At 41.0% G+C, this 26865-nt stretch overlaps 1 protein-coding gene across 1 annotated transcript in view; it reads left to right on the plus strand.

Moving 5' to 3' along the window:
- Window positions 1-4688: 4688 nt before the first annotated feature.
- MPHOSPH8 (M-phase phosphoprotein 8) overlaps window positions 4689-26865 on the plus strand; it is a 35905-nt gene continuing 13728 nt past the window's right edge. The window contains exons 1-9 of the mRNA XM_026653407.1: window positions 4689-4694; window positions 6667-6822; window positions 10185-11024; window positions 13257-13362; window positions 23402-23656; window positions 24368-24493; window positions 24577-24665; window positions 25619-25759; window positions 26468-26554. Of these exons, the coding sequence (XP_026509192.1) occupies window positions 4689-4694; window positions 6667-6822; window positions 10185-11024; window positions 13257-13362; window positions 23402-23656; window positions 24368-24493; window positions 24577-24665; window positions 25619-25759; window positions 26468-26554 (1806 nt within the window). The remainder of the gene's footprint in view (window positions 4695-6666; window positions 6823-10184; window positions 11025-13256; window positions 13363-23401; window positions 23657-24367; window positions 24494-24576; window positions 24666-25618; window positions 25760-26467; window positions 26555-26865) is intronic.

Consider the following 26865-nt stretch of genomic DNA (forward strand, 5'->3'; position numbering starts at 1 on the left):
CTGAGAGAGGAGAGAGCTGGCCTGGCAGAGATGGGGGTAGGCAGTGTATGAGAGGAGAACTGGCCTGGTGGGGTAGTGAGTGGATGAAGGGAGACCAAGACTCCTCAGCTTTCCACCTGTAGCAGGAGCTAGCTGCTGTTGTGGAGCCTGCCCTGCTTGTTACCTCTTCCATTCATTCTTTTCCTTTTCCCCAGAAGCCCCCTGACGTCCTCCCTTCTCCCACAGTGCCTGCCCCCGTGTCACTCTTGTCTCACCTCTCCCTTGGCCAGGCATTCCTCTGTTCTGCACCTGAGTCCTAGATCCCTGGCTAGACTAATGGTGAGGGGCTGTGAGGGAAGCAGCCAAACAGCTGATGCCTTCATGTGGGCTGGCTCCCCATCTCTTCCCCTCACAACACAAATGCTTTCATTTTCAAATGCTATAACCAAAGGTAGCAGGGCAGCATCTTGCATAGGCTTGAATTTGGGTTTCTGTTCTTTTTGTTTCCACCTTCATGGGCCACTTATAACTCAAGCTGCTTGAAGCTAATTTAAAATACTTTGCTTTAAGTACTTCATTTAGCATAACTATCTCTACCCAGTTGATCAGTTAGCCTGGGATCTCAAGCTGGGAGAGTCAAACCCTTTCTTTATGGCTATATGAAGTGGTGAAACTCTTCTGTGTAACATGGAATAAAGGGACAAAGGAGAATCATTTTTAAAGTGACACGGACAGAAAATTGTTCCTAAAATACTTTCATTTTTGAGTCCCAATCATAAAACCGTCAAAGACACAGGTGCTGATATTTGAGGTTATATGGATTCTTGTGGGTCAGGTTTGTCTGGGGTGATTTTTTTGTTTTTGTTTTACTTGGGCTATAAGCCCATGAGAACAGTGTTGTATCTTAGTGCTTTTGTTATATAACCTCTAATATAAAATACGGCTTTTTGTAGCTTTGGATGAAAGAATTATTAAAAAAAAAATCGTGTTGACAATTTTCCCCCAGTAGTTGCAGTGGTAAAATACATTGTGAAAATACCCATTTCCTGGATCAGTGGCTCACTGGGATAAGATTCTGACAAACGTGGTCCTTTAGTAAATGTATTGTTTCAATGAACACATTGTTTAATCCGACTTGAACTTCCAGTTGTTTCTGAATATAACTTAAATCATGTAATCATCAAAAGTATTCTAAGTTCTCACTGCTGTTGTATGAAGTTACTTTCCTTATAGTGGTTTCTAGGCAGTTTTCATGGATCCATTTGGGATACAGAATCTCTCAGGCCAGGAATGCAATATTGGAGAAAGCAGGAATGTCTTTCACAACTTGTTAGCCTTTCTTTCAAATGCTGAGCTACTCTTAGGGCTTGTCTACACATAAGCTGCTGCAACTGTGCTGCTGTTGTGCTTCAGTGAAGGTGCTACCTATGCTGACAGGAGGGGTTCTCCTGTCAACCTAGCTCTGTTTACACAGGTGGTTAGGTCAGTTTATTTGCTTCACTCAGGGAAGTGGATTTTTTACACCCTGGAGAAATGCAGTTATACTGACTTAATTTCCTAGTGTAGACCAAGCATTAAGGTTTGTATCTGCAAGATACAAACGTGACTTAAGCAAAGAGCCCTGCTTTTGAAATTTATATAGAATATGATGGAAACTGAGAGTGTTGTGAAAATACTCTGAAGTGTTGTTGAGTATTATTCTGTGTGTTTTTATATAGGTCTAATTCTGCATCACATATGTCATATTCCTGGCCTGAGAGATTCTGCACCCCTTCAGCGCTCCAGCTGGGGAGCAGGGTCGGGGGCTGTTCCACGTGGCTCCCGGAAGCTGCGGCATGGCCCCCCTCCAGCTCCTACGCACTCCAATGGCCTCCTCCGGCGGTCTAATGGGAGCTGCAGGGGCAGTGCCTGCGGGCAGGGCAGTGTGCAGAGCCTCCTGGCCGCGCCTCCGCATAGAAGCCGGAGAAGGGACATGCCGCAGCTGCCGGGAGCCACTTAAAGTAAGCACCTCCTGGAATCTGCACTCCATAGCCACTCCCCAACCCCAGCCCTGATCCCCCTCCAGCCCTCTGAACCCCTTGATCCCAGCCCAGAGCACCCTCCTGCACCTCAAACCCCTCATCCCCACCCCAGAGCCCGCACCCCCAACTGGAGCCCTCCCCCCCCTGCACCTCACTGCCCAGCCCAGAGCCCCCTCACACACCCTGAACTGATTTCTGGGCCCACCCCAGAGCCCGCACCCCCAACCAGAGCCCTCAGCCCCTCCTGCACCTCAACCCCAATTTTGTGAGCATTCATGGCCCGCCGTACAACTTCTATTCCCAGATGTGGCCAAAAAGTTTGCCGACCCCTGGTGTAGGTTGTCTCCACTGAAGCGCTAGAATGGTGCAGCTGCACTGCTGCAGCATTTTAAGTGCAGATACACCCTTAGTGTGCAACACCAGTGGCTGCATGGCAGGCTAGAGCTGTAGATTTGCACCCCAGCGTGCTGTGCACTAAGACTTCATACAGACAAACCCTATTTCTGTATTTTCAGTGTTGTAATTTCAAAAAGAAGCTAGAATTAAAGCACTTTTAGTTCTGAGACTCTCTGGTATGTATTGCTTAGTGCACTAATAACCTTAAAAAGAAGGGGAAAGCAGACAGGTGAACATTTTGGAAATTTGTTTAAAGAAATGTGACCCCCGCTCCCTCCCACAAAAAAAATTGATTTTCAAAAAATCTTTGACAAAGTTCATCACAAGAATCTGTAAAGAAATTAAGTATTAAATAAAGTACTGTCTTGAATTAGGCTATGTCTATATTACATCACTTATAGTGGCACAGCTGCACTGATGCAGCTATACTGCCGTAATTCTTCCAGTGAAGACACTCTCATCGGCTTAATAACTCCTGCCTCCAGGAGAGGCAGTAGCTATGTCAGTGGGGGAAGCTCTCCTGCTAACATAGCGCTGTCTACACCGGCGCTTAGGTTGGTATAATTTACATTGCTTATAGGGTGTGGATTATTCACACCCCTGATTGATGTAATTTGTAGTGTAGACATAGTCTTAGACACTGACTTGTATAGAAAACAAATGGGAATAAATGGTAAGTGTTCAACTGTAAAAGATTAAGTGGGATGTAGCAAGGTTGTGTACTAGGTCTTGTGTTTAATATATTAAGGATCTGCAAAAGGGGGTGAACAGTGAGATAAAGAGCTTGCTGATGACAAATGTATTTAGAATAGTCAAGAGGAGCAAAATTTCTTTTGAAACTTCTCTCTCCAAAATAGTTGGAAAACAATGTAATTTTTGAGAACCACTGTTCACTTTCCCTCAAAAGAAACAAAATCCTCTTGCATCTAAAGTGCTTTAATCCAGAGCCTTTTCGGTTAGTGAAATTGATATTCTGACATGGAACGTACGTAATAAAGAATTAAAATATGGTAACATAATTAATACCAATCAGCATGGTCTTATGGAAAATGGTCTTGTCAGACAGATTTGATATTGTTTTTTGGTGAGATTGGTTGATAATGGTAACCACATTTACAGAAGTTAAAGCATATTCTGTTAGACATCTGACTTACTCTGCATGATATTCTGATTTTTAAAAAAGTTTGCATGCTACAAAATCAATGTAGCACATATTAAATAGGTTAAAACTTGGTTAAAAGATTTCAAAATAACTAAATGAGGAGTTATCTAGTGGGGGTATTTCTAGCAGGATGCTCCAGGAATCTGTTCTTAGCCCAATGCTATTCAATATTTCTTTCAATGATCTGAAAGAAATAACACAATCTCTGCTGATAGAATTTGCAGAGAGAATATAAATTGGTGGAATGGTAAATATCAGTGGAGACAGGTCTCTTGGTAAGGTGGGCTCATTTGACCAACGTATGTTTTTAATACAACCAAATGGAAAGTCATACATCCAAGAACAAAGAATATAGGTTACACTTACAGTCCCCCATCCTTTATCCTGGAATGCAGTGACACTGAAGAGAAGTTGGGACATGGTGTTGATAACCCATTGAACATGAGTTCCCAGTGATGTGGTGTACTTGATGGCTAGTATGATCTTGGATGTTCAATCGGGAATTTTGAATAGGAGTAGGGAGATATTACCTCAGTATATTAGTGAGACCATTACTGGAATACTGTGTCCATTTCTAGTATCCGCACTCCAAAAAGGATGTTGTTAAATTGGAAAAGGTTTGGAGAAATACTAAAAGAATGATATGTGGTCTGGAAAACAGTCTTATAGTGAGAGACATAAGATGGCCAATCTTTTTCCTCCAGGAGGAGATTGAGGTGACTTAGGGATGTGCTTTGGCAGTTGGACGTCTTTAAATCAATACGGGATATGACTTGAGTGTTGAGTCAAACCCTGTTGGAGTACAGTTTTTGGTTTAAGCATTGCAGCTTTTTCAGTTTTGAAAGTTCAATATATTAGAAGGTGGTGCTGGTTGCAAATATAGCACAATTATTTGCTTATCTGTTTTGTGTTTGAATTTATGGCGTTATACCTCTACCCTGATATAACGCTGTCCTCAGGAGCCAAAAAATCTTACCGCGTTATAGGTGAAACCACGTTATATTGAACTTGCTTTGATCCACCGGACTGTGCTGCCCCGCCCCCCCGGAGCGCTGCTTTACCGCGTTATATCCAAATTCGTGTTATATCGGGTCACGTTATATCGGGGTAGAGGTGTACTATAATGAGGTATGTTGGTAAGACCCTGCACTTTCCTTTTTCAGCAAGGATAAACATTGAAGTGTGTGTGGGGGGAGATCTCTAAAATCTGAGATTCTCCTAACAATTAAGAAACTAAGAAAAAAATGCAAAACATCTATTTTAGCACAATAACACTATAAAATGGGAAGAAAGTAAAGAATTAATATTTAAATAAAATAAATCATGACTTTTAAAATCTTTTTTTAACTTATTTTAGGGCTGTCAAGCGATTAAAAAAATGAATCACGCTCTGTTAAACAACAATAGAATACCATTTATTTTAAACATTTTTGGATGTTTACAACATTTTCAAATATATTAATTTCAATTACAACACAGAGTACAAAGTGTACACTGCTCACTTTATATTTATTTTTTATTACAAATATTTGCACTGTAAAAAACAAAATTGTATTTTTCAATTCGCCTCATACAAGTACTGTAGTGCAATCTCTTTATCATGAAAGTTGAACTTACAAATGTAGAATTATGTACAAAAACTGCATTCAAAAATAAAACAATGTGAAACTTTAGAGCCTACAAGTCCACTCAGTCCTACTTTTTGGTCAGCCAATCACGTAGACAAACAAGGTTGGTTACAATTTTCAGGAGATAATGCTGCCTGCTTCTTGTTTACAATGTCATCTGAAAGTGAGAACAGGCATTCACATGGCACTGTTGTAGCTGGTGTTGCAAGATATTTATGTGTCAGATATGCTAAACATTCGCATGCCCTTCATGCTTCGGCCACCATTCCAGAGGACGCATTTCCATGCTGATGATGCTCATTAAAAAAATAATGCGTCAATTAAATATGTGACTGTACTCCTTGGGGGGAGAATTGTATGTCTCCTGCTCTGTTTTACCTGCATTCTGAATATATTTCATGTTATAGCAGTCTCGGAGGATGACCCAGCACATTTCTGGCATGTAAATACCTTGCAACGCCGGCTACAAAAGTGCCATGCGAACACCTGTTCTTACTTTCAGGTGACGTAAATAAGCAGGCAGCAGTATCTCCCTTCAATGTAAAGAAACGTAGCGATTGGCAGAATAAGAAGTAGGACTGAGTGGACTTGTAAGCTCTTAAGTTTTACACTGTTGTGTTTTTGAGTGTAGGTTACACTTTCACAATAAAGAGATTGCGCTTCAGTATTTGTATGAGGTGAATTGAAAAATGCTATTTCTTTTCTTTATCATTTTTACAGTGCATATATTTGTAATACAAAATAATATAAAGTGAGCACTGTGCACTTTGTGTTCTGTGTTGTAATTGGAATCAATATTGAAAATGTAGAAAAACATCCACAAATATTTCATAAATTTCAGTTGGTATTCTATTGTTATAAGTGCGATTAATCGCGATTATTTTTTTAATCATGATTAATTTTTTTAGTTAATCGTGTGAGTTAACTACAATTAATTGACAGCCCTAATTTATTTTTATTTTTTTACTCCACCCTGCTCTTCAATTCAAGTGCTTCTGCGCACATGTATGCTGCAGTGTGAAGCCAGGAAAGGAAAAAACTGAGTTCTTGTAGCAGACTTCATTCTTGTGAAGTTGAGTAGTTGATGTGTGTGTCCCATCACGGTATATCCTGATCTAGGAAAGTGATTTGTTCATCATTGTAATATGAAATTGCTAAATTTGTTTGGAGAAGCAGCAAAGAACTTCGGGCAAAACCAAATGGTTAACAGAAGTTCAGTGAACTACTGTAAGAAATAAGTTTTATACTCACTGTACTTAAAACCTCTTTTGTGTAATACTTCAAACTATGAGAACATGTTTGCATGAATGATTATAGCAAAACACGGCTCATCTCACTTTTTAGGAATTAACATTTTCATCCTATAAAATGAGATTAGACTATACATTGAGATTCACAAGAGCAAGTCGATACTGTAGAACCCCCCCCCCACACACACACACATACACTCTTGTTTTATAAGTACTTTTTGCTCTCACAGGGTAAAATTCTGTACAAAGTGCGGTGGAAGGGATATTCCTCGGATGATGATACCTGGGAACCAGAGGTTCATCTGGAAGACTGTAAAGAAGTGCTGCTTGAATTCAGAAAAAAAATTGTCGATAATAAGCCTAAACCCATTAAGAAGGACATACAGGTATGTCTGCTTTCCCCTCACCTTCCATTAAAGACGGCTTTCCCTTGTTAGGCCTTATTTTCTGGTATTAAATGTTCCATGGAGTTGTGTGCAGACTCTAAAATATAATCAAAATTTCTTTGTAGTAGAGGCCTTTATTGTAATGACCATTGCTTGCTTGCTTGGGAGTTACTATTAGTTAAAGCTTGGGTAAGATTACAAAAATCTCTTAAATTAGGAAAAAAATGCCATAAGTGCCCTTTTTGGCCAAGCTTGTGAGGTCCTTACATTTAATTTGATGGCATTTCTCTGTATGTGATGTGATAACTTGTGAACCTAGCATCCGATCAATTCCAAAGTTATTGGGAATGTGCAAGGCATCAGTGGCCAGAACCTTATTGATTTTGGGGGAAATTGGAAAACCAAAAGGCTAGAAATGGAACCCTACCATCATCAGATTACTACAATCATTGTTTCAGGTACCTCTGCAATCGTATATAGTTCAAGCAGCTAGTTGATGACATCAGTTAATGCCTTGTGGCATAAAAATACTCCTGTTTGGCTTCTTAATACAGTTTAATATTTTGATGCCCTGAATGACTAATCACCCAGATAAATTGGGAGTGTCTGGCTTGGGGGAAAGGGACTGGGGAGAAGGTGAAATAAGGGTGCACACAGAGCTCCTGTCATAGGTGGTGGAGAATGGGGGACCCCCAAAGGGGGGGGCCATATAGTTCTTGCCATGGCCGGGGGGAGAGAAACTGGGGCATGCAAAACCCATGGCAGCAGGGAGGTTGTGGGGCGTTACAGTGAATCCCTGAAAAAGAAGGGGAATGGGAGACGGCAACACAGAGAGCTTGTAGGGGAGGATGGAAGGAACCTCTGGTTTGTGCAATAAACAGCCTATACAAGAAATGAAGTGTATGACCTGCTAGTATAGTTATCTTTTCTCCTAGAATAATCATAAAATAAAAAATTTTCTACATTTCAATATGTAGAAGTATTTGTATTGTATGTAGAAGTATTTGTATAAGTATTCTAGACAGTATTTGGTCCTGCCATGCGGGCAGGACACTGGACTCGATGACCTCTCGAGGTCCCTTCCAGTCCTAGAATCTATGAATCTATAAAATAGGCTCTCCTGTTGTTAGAGTAGTTTGAAAACATTCCTTAACACTTAAGTTTTGATGGGTATATTTTGCATCTGAACATTTAATCTTCTTTTAAAGCCTACTGTACGTTTGCATGCTTTCCTGCTGGTTTTGATATCCTTATACTGTAAGACTAGAGCAGGGGTCGGCAACCTTTCAGAAGTGATGTGCCAAGTCTTCATTTATTCGTGGTAATTTAAGGTTTCGCATGCCTGTAATACAATTTACATTTACAGGGCCCGGTAGATGGAACCCCAGACTGGCAGCGGGCTGAGCGGGGTCCCAGCTGCCAGCCCCGCTCAGCTTGCTGCCGGCCCATGGTTCCGTCCATCCAGGCCAACAGCGGGCTGAGCAGGGCCAACGGCGGGGACCCCAGGCTGGCAGCAGCATGCCACAGTAAATCAGCTTGTGTGCTGCCTTTGGTACGCGTGCCATAGGTTGCCAACCCCTGGACAAGAGATTCATTTTGTATATTGGAATGCTTACTTCTCAGTCCATATTGTGAAACAAGGTTAACTAGATTTCTAAATATTTACATAGATTGATAAAGCAGTTATCTTCTGAAAGCTAGAATTACAGATAGGAACTGTTTTTCTCATTAATAGTAACAGTTATGTCTATACCAGTGGAATAATTGTAGACACAGAATGCAAAGTCTGATATCAGTCTTACCACCATTTTCTTCTGTCTCCTGTAGACTAAGCTTTTGCAGGGAGGGCAGCAGGAGTGGAGACCATTATGGATAGTCTTTTTAGTTTAAAGCACTGCTCTGTTTTGCGCTATCTTTTTTTGTTGTTGTTGTTAAACCTCAGTCTTGCTATTATTGTTTGTCTTAGACAGTTTTCTGCATCAGACAGGGAATGAATGTACCTCACCCAGATTCATCTCAAAGTTTAATTTTAAGCTCAATTTAGTTAAATGGTAAAGGGCCAGTCTAATCAACATTCAGCAGGCAGTTAAATGAAAATCTTTTTACCGTCCCCACACCCAAACCCTATCCTCTTCCAGTGAGAACTCTTTGCTCACTCATTCTTTGAAGCCGTACTTTCCCTCCCTGCCTTGTTTGAATGTTTTCCCCAGTAATCCCTGGGATTTTTTCTTTGTTCCTGTTTAATTTATAGTAAGTGCAATGGATGATGGGCACATGAGTTTTGAAGAGGCTCTTATAGGGTATGTCAATATTGCAATAACACCCTGCAGCTGGCCCATTTCGGCTGACTTGGACTCATGGGGCTCAGGTTGCAAGGCTATAAAATTGCAATGTAGATGCTCAGGCTGGAGCCTCAGCTCTGGGATCCTCTCCCCCTTGCTGGGCTCCAGCCCACGCCCAGATGTCTATGCTGCAATTTTATAGCCTTGGGGCCTGAGCCCCGCAAGCCAAAGTCAGCTGACTCAGGCCAGCCTTGTCTGTTTTATGGCAGTGTGGACATACCCATGTGCTTTAAAATAACCTACAACAGGTTTCTTTGGAATCTTGTGCCTTACTTCTGGAGAATCAGTAGATCACCTTTGCAATATCAAGTTAATTAGACATGTCTACATTATGGGTGCTACAGCGGCACAGCTGCAGCTATGCCACTGTAGCGTTGTAATGTAGACACTTTCTACATTGACAGGGTGTTTTCCTCAGGGGAGGAAATCCACCTCCCCAAGAATCAGTAGCTAAACTGATGGAAGAAGCTAGTCATTTCTACACTGGCGGTTAGGTCAGTCTAAACTTTAAGTGTAGACCAGGACCGACTCTTGAAGCAAGAAAGAGTCCAGAATCAAGTTTCTGCTCTATTTTGCTGCTCAACATAGCTACCCAGATACATCCTGCCTGTTTTTATTTTATTTTTTCCTCCATGTGCCTGTTGATGCCACTTCTAGAGGTAGTAACTTGAGTAAGGGCTTGTCTACACAAATAATTCGTTCTCAGCAAGCAGGGGGGTGAATTTCCCCTGCACTATTCTGCCATGGACTATCTGTCCCTGTGGACCCTGCTGGCATGCATTAAGTTTGTTAATGCACTTTGATCTAGTCCCGTTTCAAAGAGGACTTAGTAATGGTCAGCTAAAATGGGAATAACCACTACAAACTGCAGATGTATTTAAAAATTTGAAATCTTGCACTACCCTGGGTTTGGGCACTATGGATTTAAGCATATATAACACTGTTGTGCACTGAAGTACATAAATAATAAAGTTTAATTGGGAAAGGAGGAAATGTTTTCTGTTTTTCTTCATTTTATAGAAGCTGTCTTTAAATGACGACTTATTTGAGGCAGAATCTGACAGTGACTTGCAAAGTGAAGCAAAAGAAGACACGTCACCAAAGAAGAAGAAGAAAAAATCAAAAGATGGTGAGGATAGAAGCCCAGATGATCTGAAAAAGAAAAAATCAAAGTCTGCAAAATTCAAAGAGAAACCCAGACTGGAACGTGAAAACTCCTCAGATAGTTTGATTTTAGATTCAAAACCAAAGAAAAGAACTTCAGAAACCAAGGAAGATTCAAAAGATCCTAAGAAGCAGAAGAAAGAAGATTCTAAAGAAATCAAGAAAAAGAAGGGAGAAATTAAAGATTTAAAGACCAAATATAAAGAGGATTCTAAAGAAAATAAAAAATTGCGAAAGGAAAAACATGGTGACCTTCAGTTTGACTCCGAGTCAAGCACCCTAGATGATTCGTTTTCTCAAGTAGCTGACAATGAAAATTCAGACTTGTGTTCTGAGGGTAGAGAGGAGAAACAAAAGATAAAAAGTGGAAAAGAGAAATCTGAACAGGAAATTGTTATGAAGGATTCCATTGCTGACAGGCAGCCAGATGGGTCAGCAAGTACTGAAGAGGACAGCATTGAGCTTAAGGTTAAAAGAAAAAAGAAGAAACTTAAAAAGGCTGAAGATTACAAAGAGGAAAGTAGAAAAGTGGAAACAAAGGACACCTATTTGGAGAAGAAAAATATGCACAAAAAACAAAAAGCTCAAGAAAAGGCAAAAGCAGAGTTAGACAAAGTTTCACCTGCTCTAGTGCAAAAAAGTTTGAAATTGTGCACTGATGAAAAAGGACGCAAGTCAACTGATTCAGTTGGGGAGGTAAGCAGTGTTATGAAATTTGAAAAACAAAGTTTAAATCAGACAAATATTATGCCAGGGACATACTTCAGACACCTCAAAAGCCTACTGTTTCTGATCGCAAAGACAAAAATTAACTCTCCCAATTATATGAGGATAAAATGAAAGAGAAGCCCACTGCACACTCTATAGGGGAGACTCTGAAAATTTTTCCTTGTATACTGAACATAATAAAGAAGGGAGCATGTTAGGAGAGAAGCGTGTCTCTAAGTGTGATCTGAATCTGGAGGACATGTCAAAGGTAATCCTAAAACTGTTCAAAAAGTAAGTGTATATTAAGTTAGCTTGTCTTTTTCTTCTGTTTAGTCTTCAGTAGAGTATAAAGCTCTCCATGGGGGGAGGGATAGCTCAGTGGTTTGAGCATTGGCCTGCTAAACCCAGGGTTGTGAGTTCAGTTCTTGAGAGCGCCACTTAGGGATCTGGGGCAAAATCAGTACTTGGTCCTGCTAGTGAAGGCAGGGGGCTGGACTCAATAACCCTTCAGGATCCCTTCCAGTTCTGAGAGATAGGTATATCTCCATATATTATTATAGGCCCTAACTTAATGAGTTGCTGGGGCGTGCTTGAACCCTGCTCTGCCTCAGGCCCTGTTCCCACTCCACCTCTTCCCCTGCCTCTTCCCGCCCCCTCTCCCTCCTCTTCCTGCCCCTGCAGCTGATCTGCGGTGGGAGGAGTGGGAGGAGCTGATTGACAGGGCCGCTGGTGGGCAGGAAGTGCAGGGGGGAGGAGGCGCAACCTGCAGTGCTGCCAGTGGGTGCTTAGCACCCACTGTTTATTTTCCGAGGGTATTCCAGCCCCAGAGCACCCATAGAGTTAGCGCCTATGAATCTCTCCAGCTTCCTTTTTTCAGTTGTTTGAGAACTGGTTAGATTTCATTCTAAACAACCCTTGTACTATCTATTTTAGCCACTTGTCCGTTACCTTGCATCTCTGACCACCTTTAGTTTGGCATTCTTCCCCTTATTTTATAGTAAGGCATTCAGCCACCTAGTGAGTGTCCAGTCATTATCACACTATGAAGTGTTCTTATATGGTATGGCTAACATGCCATCTCTGTGTTTTTAAGTATACCATTACTGTAATTTGTGTATTTTGGTATCTAACTAGGAATTGGAATCCTGAAATCACTTATAAACCCGAGTCTCCCAAATAGCTGTGCAGGAGGCTTGTCTTGCTAGAGTTTCTTTTAGTTATTTTTAGATGGAATGTAGATAATATAGAATAAAAATCTGAAATTAAACATTTAAGACACATACACTTCAGATTAATCTCAAAACATTTCTGAAGCAGTTTGTGTTTCTTTGATTTGAAGTACTATTATGTTCCTAACTGAGCACAAGATTATATTTTAAGGAGGATCTGGGGTAGAAAAGGTAAAGAATAAGTGTACAGTATTGGGAAAAACTAAAATGGCCTTCTATAAAAAATGCTATTGAACAATGTAATGTTGTTTAGCTGCCTGAGACCACTGTATTGCTGCTTGCAGTTTGTGCACATAGCAAGATGTGAATGTTTTCATTGAGTAATAGCAAGATCTTTTTGTTACCCGTGGCTTCCATCACACTTTCTGCTCCCTACAGTTTGTCCTAATTTTAGACATATCACAAGGGAAACTGTAAGCTCTTTGAAACAGAGACTTTGTGTATTATTTGTGCTAGAAAAGCACTTAGCATACTTGGGGTATTGAAAGAACAAGAAATGTGGATGCTAATAGTTTCTAGCCTCTTCCATTATAAAGTCATTGTAGTATAATTCACTGTCATGCTAATATGTCCTTATTCTGTCCTTGTGTATGTCCAAACTCTGCTGCTTAAAGCATTGATTGAATAGTGCTAATTTTGGTGGTAATTTTATCATGTGAACATCTGTTCAATAGGAACTGGACTAAGGGCACTAAACACCTTTTATGTAAGTTTATGTACAGATCAGATGACTTTTATTCACTAGCAACCTTGTCTGGATTTTAAATCAGCAAATCAAGTGTGAAAGGCTTTGTTTCCCACTATAGGTCACCTGTGCTGTTCACTCTCTTCATTTTATTATCACCCTGCTCTCCACACTAATTTAATTACTAATGTTAGTGATGGGTCTGGCAGAGAAATGCAGAACTCTGAACTTTGGTTCTTGGCATTTGAAAACTGGTCATTTCAATTTACTATAGCATAGCACTTTAATTTTATCTTTTGCCTTCAGTACCAGGAAAAGGAAGTAAAGAAAAATGAAATAAAAGAAAAACCTCAGAAACGATATGACTCTGAAAAGGAAGAAAAAGGCAGAAAAGAACAGAAGGGATTAAAAAGTAAGTTATAATCCAGGCTTTTGCACAGTTAGAGAACAAAGAGCTTTTAGATCAGTGGTCACCAACCGGTCGATTGCAATCGACCAGTCGATCCTGGAGCCCGCAAGAAGGTATTTCTCTGAGTACGGCCCCCCCAGCCTCAAGAGGGGAGGCAAGGCTGCTGGCACTGACTGCCTGTGCGCATTCAGCAGGGAGCTCCGTGGTGGGGGATTAAAGCAATTGGCTAACCAGCTGCCAGGGGGAGTTGGGGCTGATGCCTGTGAGCATTGAGGAGAAAGCGCTTCCTTGGCTAGGAGCACAGACGGAGTTAGATGACAGCCCAGACCATCCCCTTTACAGGGCTTGTGGTCAAGCAGACAACCTCCACCAAGCCCCATGGCGCGCCTGCCCATACAGGCTTTTCCCCTGGGCCACCAGCCTGCGGGGCAGCCGTCCTGAATGCCAGGGGGTACTGAGGGGGAAAATGCAACGCCCTGCTTCCCGCAAGCCCTACAGGGGGTTTCTCCTTTGCCTGGGTGCTTGCTCAGGAAGGAAGGCGGTCGGGGGAAAGCAGAGAGCGCTGACTTCATTCTCCCTCTGGAGTTGGGGAGCCTGCATGAAGCGCTGGTCAGATTTGAGCACTTGGCTCTGACAGATGAATGCAAAGAAACAACCAAGCTCGAGGGCCCTTTCATTGAAGGTCGTTGGGTTTTAGTTCTCTGTTTAAATTTACTGAAACTTTATTTCTTCTTTGCACATTGAACCGGGGTAGAGACAGGCTCCAGCGTGACCAATCTTATCCTCACAAAGTACAGAGGTGCACTCTTCCTCTTTCCTAATAACCAGAAGGTGCCATAACTCATGACACCTTTGGTTGCAAGTGCAGAATTGGGGAAAAAAGAAAAGCTTATCGTGCGTGGCGTGCATGTCTACTGCTCAGAAGTGTCAGACTACAGTTGTAGCTAGTGCTCTCCTCTTCTCTTTTTATAATTAAAAAATACATACCTAGCTAGCGTTAACAATGAATTACAAACCCGGGCCATCTAAAAAGAAACCGAAAACCTACAACTTCCATTTGGAATGGAAAAATGAATTTCTGTTTGCAACAGTGAAAGATAAGTGCATAGGTCTTCCATGTCACACAAGTATATCGATAAGTAAAAAGGGGAATTTAGAAAGGCACCACAAAACAATGCATAGCAAATTTAAGGACCGTTTTCCCTTGAATAGCATGCTCCGTACAAAGAAAGTTAATGAATTGAAGGCTGTTTTTGAAAGCTCAACAGTCATGTTTTACTAAACCAGCAGCAAAAGGGGAGGCCTCTACTGAAGCATCGTTCCGTGTTTGCCATCTGCTGGCAAAACGCAAGAAATTGTTTACAGATGGAGAAGTATTTAAAGAGACAATGACTGTGGCAGCGGACTCCTTATTTAAAGATCTCAAAAACAAAGAGGAAATAATGACAGTAATCCAGAACATATCACTTGGGGCTTCCACAGTAGCAAGACGGGTGGAATCTTTGTCCGAAGACATCTTTCAGCAACTACAGCAGGATTTGAATGACTGTGAATGCTTTTCACTGCAGTTTGATGAATCGGTTGACATGACCGACACAACCCAGGTAGTTGTTTTTGTTCAAATGGTTTTTAAGAATGCGCTAACTAAAGAGGACCTTCTGACTGTTTTGCCTCTTAAAGAGAGAACAAGAGGCGATGATATCTACAACGAATTCAAAAAGTACATGCTTGAGAAAATCATTCCAATCAAGAAACTTGTTTTGATCACAACGGATGGTGCACCTGCCATGCTTAGCGCACATGCTGGCTTTGTTGCATTTTGCAGAAATGATCCAGATTTTCCTTCATTTGTGAATTACCACTGTATAATCCACCAGCAAGCACTAGTGAGTAAAGTGATGGACTTCTCACACTTAATGAAAATAATTGTCAGAATTGTAAACTTGATTGGAGCAAGAGCCTTCCAGTACCGCCTGTTTAAATATTTACTTGACGAAGTGGATGCTGCTTACGGTGAGCTGGTCCTTCATGCAGGTGTGAGGTGGTTAAGCAGGGAGAAAGTCCCGCACAGATTTTTGGATCTAATGCCTGAAATCATCGCTTTTCTAAAATCAAGGAACGAAGTGTGCAATGAGATGTCAGACAATGCATGGCTGCTAGACTTCGGGTTCCTTACTGACATAACGTCCAAATTGAATGAGAGAACTGCAGGGAAAGGACAGAGACTTATCACATATGATCAGTGCGGTGAATGCATTCAAATTGAAATTGGGTCTGTGGTCCTCCTAGTTAAAGACTAAAATGCTGCAGCACTTCCCGAGTCTGGGGAAAATACTAGAAAAAATTGAAGACAAAGGAAAATGGTTCCACCCAGAAAAGTTCTGTGCCCAGCTGACCAAATTAGCAGAGGAATTCAACAGGCGATTTCAAGAAATAGACATGATGGAGCCAATCATCATGTGTATCTCAAATCCATTCTTTCCAGCAGACATCGATAGGTTGGCTGCGACATTCCATCAGGTGTTTACAAAGTAGTGGAATTGATATGGAGATAATTACCATGCAAAGTGACATTGAGCTAAAAGCCAGATCAAAGGACAGCGATTTTTGGGGATGCGTAAACCAAGAAAAGTATCCCCTTCTATTGTCCTGTGCTTTAAAAGTGAAAGCTTGCTTTGGTTCCACCTATCTGTGTGAGATGGCGTTCTCATAAATGAAGATGATCAAGTCCAAGTATCGCACCCGCCTCACAGATGCACATCTGCAGGACTGCATCCGACTAGCTATTTCAAATTACAACTTGAATTTCAAGACACTGGTAGATAATGTGCATTCACAAGTGTCACACTGAGACTCAATAAGCAGGGAAAATGTATGATTATGTATATTAAGCAATTGATCTCTGCTTTATATGGCATAATAAACTGTTATTTCTCTATTTTCTTTGAGGTAAATCCTGGGTTGTACTTAAATTCAAAAGGTGATCTTGTGCTTTAAAAGGTTGGAGATCACTGTTTTAGATCAATAAAGCCTATCCAGTCCTACAGAGTAGATTATAGTCCCACTATAGAATGCACATGAGAATTTACATGTATGCTATACTTAATCTTAGCTTCATTCCACCTTTTAGTACTTCAGTTCTGGTGGCTTTTCAAGAAGTAAAAGCAACTCCATGACTTAACAATTGGTGGTTTTATAATTTCTTTCTTTCATTCACTTTCTAGATTTTTTTTTTTTTTATCCTATACTCTAAATCTTAAAACACAGCTGAATATTAAAATCAAATGCATCTTCTCCACCGTGAATTGCAGATTCTTCTTCTCTTCCCCTCTAGGAGTGTCAGCCATATTTTCATATCATACTTTTAGTAATAAACTATGTGTGCTTATGTCATGTTTTAAGATTGGCTATTCCAGGAGTTGTCCTACCCTGTAGATGCACCTGTTGAGTGTTAGGGGAATGTTTACTGAGTTTTCTCTGATTGCTTTCTTGATGGCTGCTACTGCAGTCAAGAGTATGAGTAAGTTGATGGCTCATGTGCTGTAGCTCAAAGATAAGTTGGTGGCTCTGAAACATCATAGAAAATTCTTGCTCAGCCTGGTGACAGATTTTCATTTAAAGAGGTATAATAGACTGGTGATGTTGTCAGGCCTACTTCGCTTAATAAAACTATATAAAAATGTGTTCTGAAATTATGGTTAATATTTTGGGGCCACCAAGCCTGGCAGTGACTGCCTGCCATAACTCTTAATACCAGCTAGGTTGAGAGAAACACCCGCGGATCCTTTCTTTAAAAAGGTTAAGGTTCATGTCTTGAATTTAGGCTTATTATCCTATTTTACCCTATATAGAATCATAGAAGTATAGGATTGAGAAGTCTTCTAGTCCAGTCCCCTGCACACAAGGCAGGGCTAAATATTATCTAGACCATCCCTGGCAGGTGTTTGTCTAACCTGCTCCTAAAAACCTAGAATGAAGGAGATTTCCCAAGCAGTTTATTTCCATGCTTAACTACCCGGTAGCCGTGTTAGTCTGTATCCACAAAAACAACAAGGAGTCCGGTGGCACCTTAAAGACTAACAGATTTATTTGGGCATAAGGTTTCGTGGATAAAAAAACCTCACTTCTTTAGATGCATGGAGTGAAAATTACAGTTGCAGGAATTATATGATGACACATGAAGAGAAGGGAGTTACCTCACAAGTGGAGAACCAATGTTGACAGGGCCAATTCAATCAGCATGGATGTAGTCCACTCCCAATAATGGATGTAGTCCACTCCCACACCTTTCAATTTTCATATTGATCCCCATCTTTTCCAAGTTAGCTAATAATTCCACATGTGGAACCATATCAAATGCCTTACTGAAATCGAGGTAAATTAGATCCACTGCGTTTCCTTTGTCTAAAAAATCTGTTACCTTCTCAAAGAAGGAGATCAGGTTGGTTTGGCACAATCTACCTTTTGTAAAACCATATTGTATTTTGTCCCAATTACCATTGACCTCAATGTCCTTAACTACTTTCTCCTTCACATTTTTTTCCAAGACCTTGCATACTACAGATGTCAAACTAACAGGCCTATAGTTACTCGGATCACTTTTTTTTCCTTTCTTAAAAATAGGAACTACGTTAGCAATTCTCCAGTCGTACGGTACAACCCCTGAGTTTACTGATTCATTAAAAATTCTTGCTAATGGGCTTGCAATTTCATGTGCCAGTTCCTTTAATATTCTTGGATGAAGATTATCTGGGCCCCCCGATTTAGTCCCATTAAGCTGTTCGAGTTTGGCTTCTACCTCGGATCTGGTAATATCTACCCCCATATCCTCATTCCCATTTGTCATCCTACCATTATCCCTAAACTCCTCATTAAAGACTGAGGCAAAGTATTTGTTTAGATATTGGGCCATGCCTAGATTATCTTTAACCTCCACTCCATCCTCAGTGTTTAGTGGTCCCACTTCTTTCTTTGTTTTCTTATTTATATGGCTATAGAACCTTTTACTATTGGTTTTTATTCCCTTTGCAAGGTCCAACTCTACATGGCTTTTGGCCTTTCTCACTTTATCCCTACATGTTCTGACCTCAATAAGGTACCTTTCCTTGCTAATCCCTCCCATCTTCCACTCCTTGTAGGCTTTCTGCTTTTTCTTAATCACCTCTGAGATGCTTGCTCATCCAGCTTGGATGAGTTGTGACGATCGGACTTGGCACTGAGTACTTCAGCATGGGTGAGGAGTGCTCCTTCCACCACGGGAGTCTCGGCACCGTTCGCCATCCCCAGTGCCGAGGAAGAAGCTGCTGGCTGAGAAAGTTTGTTCCCCATCCCCAAGGGAGGACAGGCACGGAGAGCAGAGCGGAGTGCGCCCAGAACCTGCTGCCGTTGACTCAGGCCCTTATGTGGGTACCATTGAGTCTGGCTCAAGAAGACCCAACTGTACTGGAAGGTCGGCACTGTACTGGTGCTGTTGGCATAGATGGCACTGCGAAGACATTTGTTGCCACCACGGACCTGCTTTTGCTGTCGGTGCTGGCATCACCAGCAGTTCAGGAGTTGGTGATGTCGGTGCCAGGGGGCGCAAGGGAGTATGCAGTCACTGGTCACCATTAGAGGGCCCAGTACCATTGAAAGGGTAACTGTCCATTTGGTCGCACCACAGTCTTCCCTGCCTCAGCACCAATCTCCAGCACCAGTGGGAACTACTCCCCACCCCACCCGGATCCATGGTGGTCTCCCAACAGAAGGGATTGGCAGGACTCCAAGAATCTGGACCTGTTTGGAAAAAAGTCTACCCCACTGGGGGCCTGCAGCTTAGGATTGCTAACCAGCAGGTGCTGCTGGGCAGATATGACTTCAATATGGAGTACCACATGTTGAAGTCCAAGGAAGCCAGACTGGAGTTCTCCTCCCTGGTGGTGGAGGGGAAATCCATAACAAGGGTTTCCCTGCAAGCAGCCCTTGATGCAGTGGATTCGGCAGCCAGGTCCATAGCATCTGTGGTAGCCATGTAAGAGTGCGTGGCTTCAGTCCTCCGGCCTTCCACAGGAAGTTCAGCATAGCCTCCAGAACCTACCCTTTGAGAAGACCAATACAAAGCTTCACTGTCTGAAAGACTCCAGAGCAACCCTTAGGTCCCTGGGTTTGTATACCCCTGCGACATTGAGGAAGCACTTCAGATTGAAGCAGTCATCCTGGTTCTTTGACCCTCCCACCCACAGAGGAAACAGAGCAGGGACTTTAGGCATAGGCCACCACTCCCCCTCCACTTCAGTCTGCCTCTTGCAGACACTTGGGCGGCCCTAAGTCCCTTTGATAGGACGCTCAAGGGGGTTGTACCAGGTTAAGTTTCCGGATCCTGTTTCCCCTCTTGTTTATGGACTGTTTGTCCCACTTCAAGTGGGCATGGTCCCATAAAACTACAGACCGTTGGGTGCTGAACATGGTGGAAGTGGGATATACCATCCAGTTCAGTTCTACCCCTCCTTCCCAGTCCCTCTTCAGGGACCCCTCTCATGAGCAACTTCCAGCCTGTGACATTCAGTTGCTCCTTTGGGTGGGAGCCATGGAAAGAGGTTCCACAGGATCTAAAGGGAAAAGGGGTTTACTCCCATTATGTCCTAGTTCCAAAAGCCAACCTGCACCAGCTCAACAGCTACCTCCAGAAACTGAAGTTTCACATAGTCTCCTTGGTTTCCATTATTCCTTCTCTGGATCCAGGAGACTGGTCCACCACCATCAAATTTGAATTTTGCCTACTTTCACATATCGATCTTCTGAGGTCACAGAAGGTTCCTCAGGTTCATTGTGAACCCCACGCACTACCAATTTGCAGTTCTGTTTGGCCTGTCAGCATCCTCGTGAGTATTTACAAAGTGCATGGTGGTAGTAGCGGCCTACCTGAGACAAGGGGTGCAAGTCTACCCGTATATGGACGACTGGCTGCTCAGGGGTCAGTACAGCATCCATCTTATCCAGTCAACGTTCAAGGCTCTAGCCTGCTAATAAACTTTTAGAAATTCACCCTCACTCCGGTGCAGAGGATAGTTTATTGGAGCGGTGCTCAACTCTACCCAAGCCCCAGAGTCTTCCTCCCAGTAGGCCAATTTCAGGCGATCGTGTCCCTGATCGTACACCTCAAGAACCTTATATAGGTTACTTAAGAATCCCCAGTTATCACTTGGAGAATTAACAGATTCGGGGGAGGGCAGAAATAAGTGAATTAATGATGCTTTTTTTGGTCAAATGTTCTTTTCTCCTATCTTAAGAAGTTAGCATAGCTAGTGCTACACTGCCATCTACCAAACAATGAGGTCAATAGTGAGAATACATAAAAGGTAGGGCTGTCGAGCGATTAAAAAAATTAATTGTGCGATTAAACAATAGAATACCATTTATTTAAATATTTTGCGTGTTTTCTACGTTTTCAAATATTGATTTCAATTACAGCACAGAATACAAAGTGTACAGTGCTCACTTTATATTTATTTTTTGATTACAAATATTTGCACTGTAAAAACAAAAGAAATAGTATTTTTCAATTCACCTCATACAAGTACTGTAATGCAATCTCTTTATCATGAAAGTTGAACTTACAAAAATAGAATTTTTTATTCAAAATAACTGCATTGTTTTATTTTTGAATGTAAAACTGTAGAGCCTACACATCCACTCAGTCCTACTTCAGCCAATCACTCAGACAAACAAGTTTGGTTACAATTTGCAGGAGATAATGCTGCCTGCTTCTTGTTTACAATGTCACCTGAAAGTGAGAACAGGCCTTCTCATGGCACTGTTGTAGCCGGTGTCACAAGATATTTATGTGCCAGATGTGCGAAAGATACATATGTCCCTTCATGCTTCAACCACCATTCCAGAGGACATGCATCCATGCTGATGACGGGTTCTGCTCAATAACGATCCAAAGCAGAGCGGACCAAAGCATGTTCATTTTCATCATCTGAGTCAGATGCCACCAGCATAAGGTTGATTTTATTTTTTGGTGGTTTGGGTTTTGTAGTTTCTGCATCTGAGTGTTGCTCTATTAAAAATTCTGAAAGCGTGCTCCACACCTCGTCCCTCTCAGATTTTGGACAGCACTTCAGATTCTTAAACCTTGGGTCAAATCTGCTGTGGAAATGTTCTTAAAATGAACAACATGTGCTGGGTCATCATCCGAGACTGTTTATAACATGAAATATGTATCAGAATGCAGGTAAAACAGAACAGGAGACATACAATTCTCTCCCAAGGAGTTCAGTCACAAATTTAATTGACACTTTTTTTTTTAACTGAGCATCATCAGCACAGAAGCACGTCCTCTGGAATGGTGGCTGAAGCATGAAGGGGCATATGAACTTTTAGCATATCTGGAACGTAAATACCTTGCAGTGCCGGCTAAAAAAGTGCCATGCAAATGCCTGTTCTCACTTTCAGGTGACATTGTAAATAAAAAGCAGGCAGCAGTATCTCCGGTAAATGTAAACAAATTTGTTTGTCTTAGCGATTGGCTGAACAAGAAGTAGAACTGCGTGGACTTGTAGGCTCTAAAGTTTTACATTGTTTTGTTTTTGAGTGCAGTAATGTAACAAAAAAACCCTACATTTGTAAATTACACTTTCATGATAAAGAGATTGCACTACAGTACTTGTATGAGGTGAATTGAAAGCAAATAATCACCAGCAACTACACACCACCCATAGAAACACTAATCCAGGAACCAATCCCTGTAACAAACCCTGTTGCCTACTCTGTCCCCATATCTACTCTAGCGACAGCATCAGAGGACCTAACCACGAGAGTCACACTATCAGGGGCTCATTCACCTGCACATCTACTAATATGATATATGCCATCATGTGCCAACAATACCCCTCTGTCATGTACATTGGCCAAACTGAACAGTCTGTATGTAAAAGAATAAAGGGACACAAATCAGACATCATGAATGGTAACACACAAAAGCCAGTAGGAGAACACTTCAATCTCCCTGGACATTCAATAACAGATTTAAAAGTAACCATCCTTCAACAAAAAAAGTTCAAAACCAGACTTCAATGAGAAACTGCAGAGCTACAATTCATTTGCCAATTTAACACCATTAATTTGGGCTTGAATAGGGGCTGGGAGTGGTTGACTTACTGCAAAAGCAATTTTCCCTCTCTTGTTATTGACACCTCCTCATCAGTTATTGGGAGTGGACCACATCCATCCTGACTGAATTGGCCTTGTTAATACTGGTTCTCCACTTGTAAGGTAACTCCCTTCTCTTCATGTGTCAGTATATTTATGCCTGCATCTGTAATTTTCACTCCATGCATCTGAAGAAGTGGGGTTTTTACTCATGAAAGCGTATGCCCAAATAAATCTGTTAGTCTTTAAGGTGCCACCGGACTCCTCGTTGTTTTTGTGGATACAGACTAACATGGCTACCCCTCTAATTCTTGAAAAATACTATTTCTTTTGTTTATCATTTTTATAGTGCAAATATTTGTAATAAAAAAATAATATAAAGTGAGCACTGTACACTTTGTATTCTGTGTTGTAATAGAAATAAATATGTTTGAAAATGTAGAAAAACATCCAAAAAATCTAATACATTTCAATTGGTATTCTATTGTTTAACAGTGCAATTAATTGCGATTAATTTTTTTTAATTGCGATTAATTTTTTTGAGTTAATCGTGTGAGTTAACTGCAATTAATCGACAGTCCTACAAAGAAGCAATATATTTTCATATTATAATTCTAGTTAAATTAACATTCTAAAGGGGGATGAAATTAGGTTTTGAATCTAGTCAGGATTCAGACTTGCATAGGATAATCATAGGTAAATAATCTTCACTGAATTTGGCTTTTGCACATGCATGAGTGATCTAATTTGTTAACCTGGCTCCAGGCCTTGGTATTGATAACCTCTAGAAGGTAAATAAAAACTTTCTTAAACTCTGACTGTTTCAGCCAACCAGGACTTATTATTTAATAAACTTCTGTGGCTTGCATATGTAGTCAATCCCATTAAACATCTCTCAATTATATTCTAGGTTTGAAGGAGAACAAAAGTGCTTTTGATTTGTTTAATATATCTTCAGAAGAAAAAAATGAATACTCTGAGAATAATCGAAAAAGAGAGGACTCTTCAGTGGACTATAAATTCATAGAAGAATTCAAATCAAAAGAAAATAAACAATTATACAAGGAAAGGAGAAGCACAAGAGATGAGACAGATACCTGGACTTACATTGCTGCAGAAGGTGATCGGGAAGTGGACAATGTATGTCAAATGGAGGAGAATTCTGGTAAGTAGTAAAAACAAGTCCACTGAGATTTGCTGTGCAAAAATTGAGTCCTACTGAGTTCTACAAAGTTGTATGGCTGTAACTGTCCATTCACATTGCTTCCATCTGAGGAATCTGTTTTTCTTGACTGACACCCAGCACTGGAGTCTTGGCAAAGGATCTAAATGTCTAGGGTTCTCCACTAGTCTGTACAGGGATTATAATATTGTCTAGACCAGTGTTTCTCAAATGTGGCCTCTGCGGCCACCAGGGCCTTTTCTTTCGGCTACAGCCTCCTGGCCTGTGATGGGGGCGGAGGGGAGGGCAGGGCGTGCAAAGCAGTGGCCCCTCTCCCATGGCCGCCAGCAGTGGTTGGGCCCTGTCCCGCTCTGGAGACACACACTGGAGGTGTAGGCAGCTAGTGAATTCTCCACTTTCCCCGTGGGTAGGGGAGGCAAGCTTCAGCCGTGGGCCTTCGGGCTCCGTCCACACAGTGGCAGGCTCTGGTTCAGACTTTCGGCCCCAGGTTACTGAACACTTGTGCCAGTTTGTAATGTAACACATTATTTGTCGTTTTCCCCCACTATGGATCATTACCTCCAGTTTGGCTCTGGAAAAATAAATGTGCAGGATTCTGTGCACATTATACTGCCAGTCAATACAGACAGCAGGCAGTGATTACATTTTGGTGGCTATACAAAACAAGTAACTCGTTTGGGGTTTGTATGATAGATGGCAGGCAGCAAGTCTTGAGTTTGGGCATGGACATGCAGTTAGAATGGCTGACCCTGGAAGACTTTCAGAAGCATTTGGATGGAGAAGATGAGACTCACTCTTCAACAGAACCAATATCGAGTAGTAAGTAATTTTTGGGAAGAGGGGAAAAATTTCTTATCTGGTGTTCTAAAGTGAATATACCAATTGAACAAATTTTCTTTCAGCTCTACTGAGGGATGCTGTTAAAAATGGAGACTATGTTACAGTAAAGATGGCGCTTAATTCAAATGAAGAATATAATCTGGATCAAGAGGTAATCTCTGTAAAGAGGAAGTATTGAAGGGAAATTTTGTACAAATCCAGTGTAGGGAAGAGGAGACTTTACATAGAGCTCTTCAGGTTAAACTGTTCTGATTTGAAATTGGTAAGCAAATATGTGCATAGTTCAATATTATAAATGCACTTAAGTAGAACCCTAGACTCTAAATTGGCAGGTAAGCAGGAACTAACTTTCAGATATTTGGTTTTTAAATCTGACTAGCTTATATTTAGCATACACATATAGTTGCGTTTTGGGTATTTTGAATGGTTATTGATCTCTCCTCCATTTCCTTTAACTAAAACAGGCAGTTAACTCTTTGGGGGTTCGATTCTATTGCAAATGACTATATGCTGTAAAACTTGACAAGTATTCCTAAAATGTATGTACTTCTAAAACATAAGCATGAGAAATAGATTGACTTAAATCACTGATTTTCATCATGATTTAAATCAGCAAGCAGGAAACATTGATTAAATCATGGGTTTTAATCTTGTTTTGCATCTGTACTTTTTAGTTATTTTCCTAAAGAAATGTTGATTCATTGGCTGGTATCCATTACAACATGTTGATTTGCAACTAAATACAGTATTTACACTAAATTTGGTAAGTCTTGCTAACCAGGAGGATACATTATATCTATGCCAGAGCTAGTGGGAATGATTTCAATGTGGCCTGGTTATAGTGCACTTGTCCCCCCCTAGCCCCTTTTACTTATTCTTTACCTTTTTTTTTTTTTTTTTAAATGTAGATGATCCATGATGGCATCCCTGAACTGTGCTGAAGCTCTGGGCTGTCAGAGATTGTAGCACATTTCAGAGACATCATCATGGTCCAACCTATACTTACATGGAACTGTGTTGTAACTGGGTGCCTTTGCAGGTGTAGTTAGTGTAAACAGGCTCCCATTTGTAGGTTTGTGACTGAAAAGTAAACAATTGTTGCAGGATTCAAGTGGAATGACGCTAGTGATGCTGGCTGCTGCGGGAGGGCATGATGACCTCCTCCGGCTCCTTATCAGAAAAGGAGCTAAAGTCAACTGTAGACAGAAAAATGGAACAACTGCATTGATACACGCAGCTGAAAAGGTCAGTTTCCTTTAACTGTATTCCTACATCTTGGCCTTTACTTTAAGTTCAAACTCTCATTGCTCAGCTTGCTGCATCTAAGTTAACTGAAGTATTTGTTCCAAATTTGCATCTGCGCCAGCTACTCAGATTGGTTAGTTGACTGCTGACCTTCAACTGATATTTTTGAATGTAGTTAATGAAGACAATCTGTTGCAATATGAACGTATGAATATTGTAAATATCAAACTGCTGCTTGTCAAGACTTACCCTGACAAAGCAGGTAACCTTGATCCTATGACAAAACTTCTGTTTTATTTAATCATTTTCTTACTATGTTTAAGTAAATGAAATAAGACAGTATCAATTTATTTGAAACTTCAAATGATAAAACACCTTACTGTAAAGTTTTATATGTAACAAAAAGTGTCAGTTATTTCATTTGGAAGTTAGCTATTCATGAAGAATTATCTTATCTTAATTTAGAATGAAAATCCTCCTGTTCACGACTTTTTGGGAGGGGATGAGTTGGGGGGGGGGGCAGGGCTGTTAAAAGCTTGCAGATGAACCTGACATCCAGGAGCAATGCAGTACCAATTTGATGCCTTATTTTAGGGTCTTTAGACGCTACTAAAATTTTAGTCATTCTACATTCTGTATTTAGCTTACTGTTTGAAATATTTTTAAATTTAAAGTTTAACTGTTCTGTTCTATTCTTTCTTTTTTAAGAACTTTCTAACTACAGTGGCTATTCTTTTGGAAGCTGGGGCTTATCTTAATGTCCAGCAGAGCAATGGTGAAACTGCTTTAATGAAGGTAAATGCCGTTTTGTCCTGACATTGTTTGATATTGTCTAATATTCAGCATTTTAGGAAACATACTATAGGAGGACGACAATGTGATATGTACAGATATGTCTGTGGCCAGGTCTGTTTCCGTGGTCTTCTTTCTCAAACCACATTTTAGGCTTTAAATATAGGACAAAGATCTACTGTTTGTGTCAAAGCCCTCAGACCACTGTCATTAGTGCAGTAATCTTTGTCAGTGTGCTAATGCATCTCTTACTAAATGGAAAAGCTTATGATAATGCAACACTAAAGTTGCATGTTGCATGTAATCCCAAAATA

The sequence above is a fragment of the Terrapene carolina genome, unplaced genomic scaffold (genome assembly GCF_002925995.2).
Source record: "Terrapene carolina triunguis isolate 2854851 unplaced genomic scaffold, T_m_triunguis-2.0 Scaffold138, whole genome shotgun sequence".
In the NCBI taxonomy this organism is placed as follows: domain Eukaryota; kingdom Metazoa; phylum Chordata; order Testudines; family Emydidae; genus Terrapene; species Terrapene triunguis.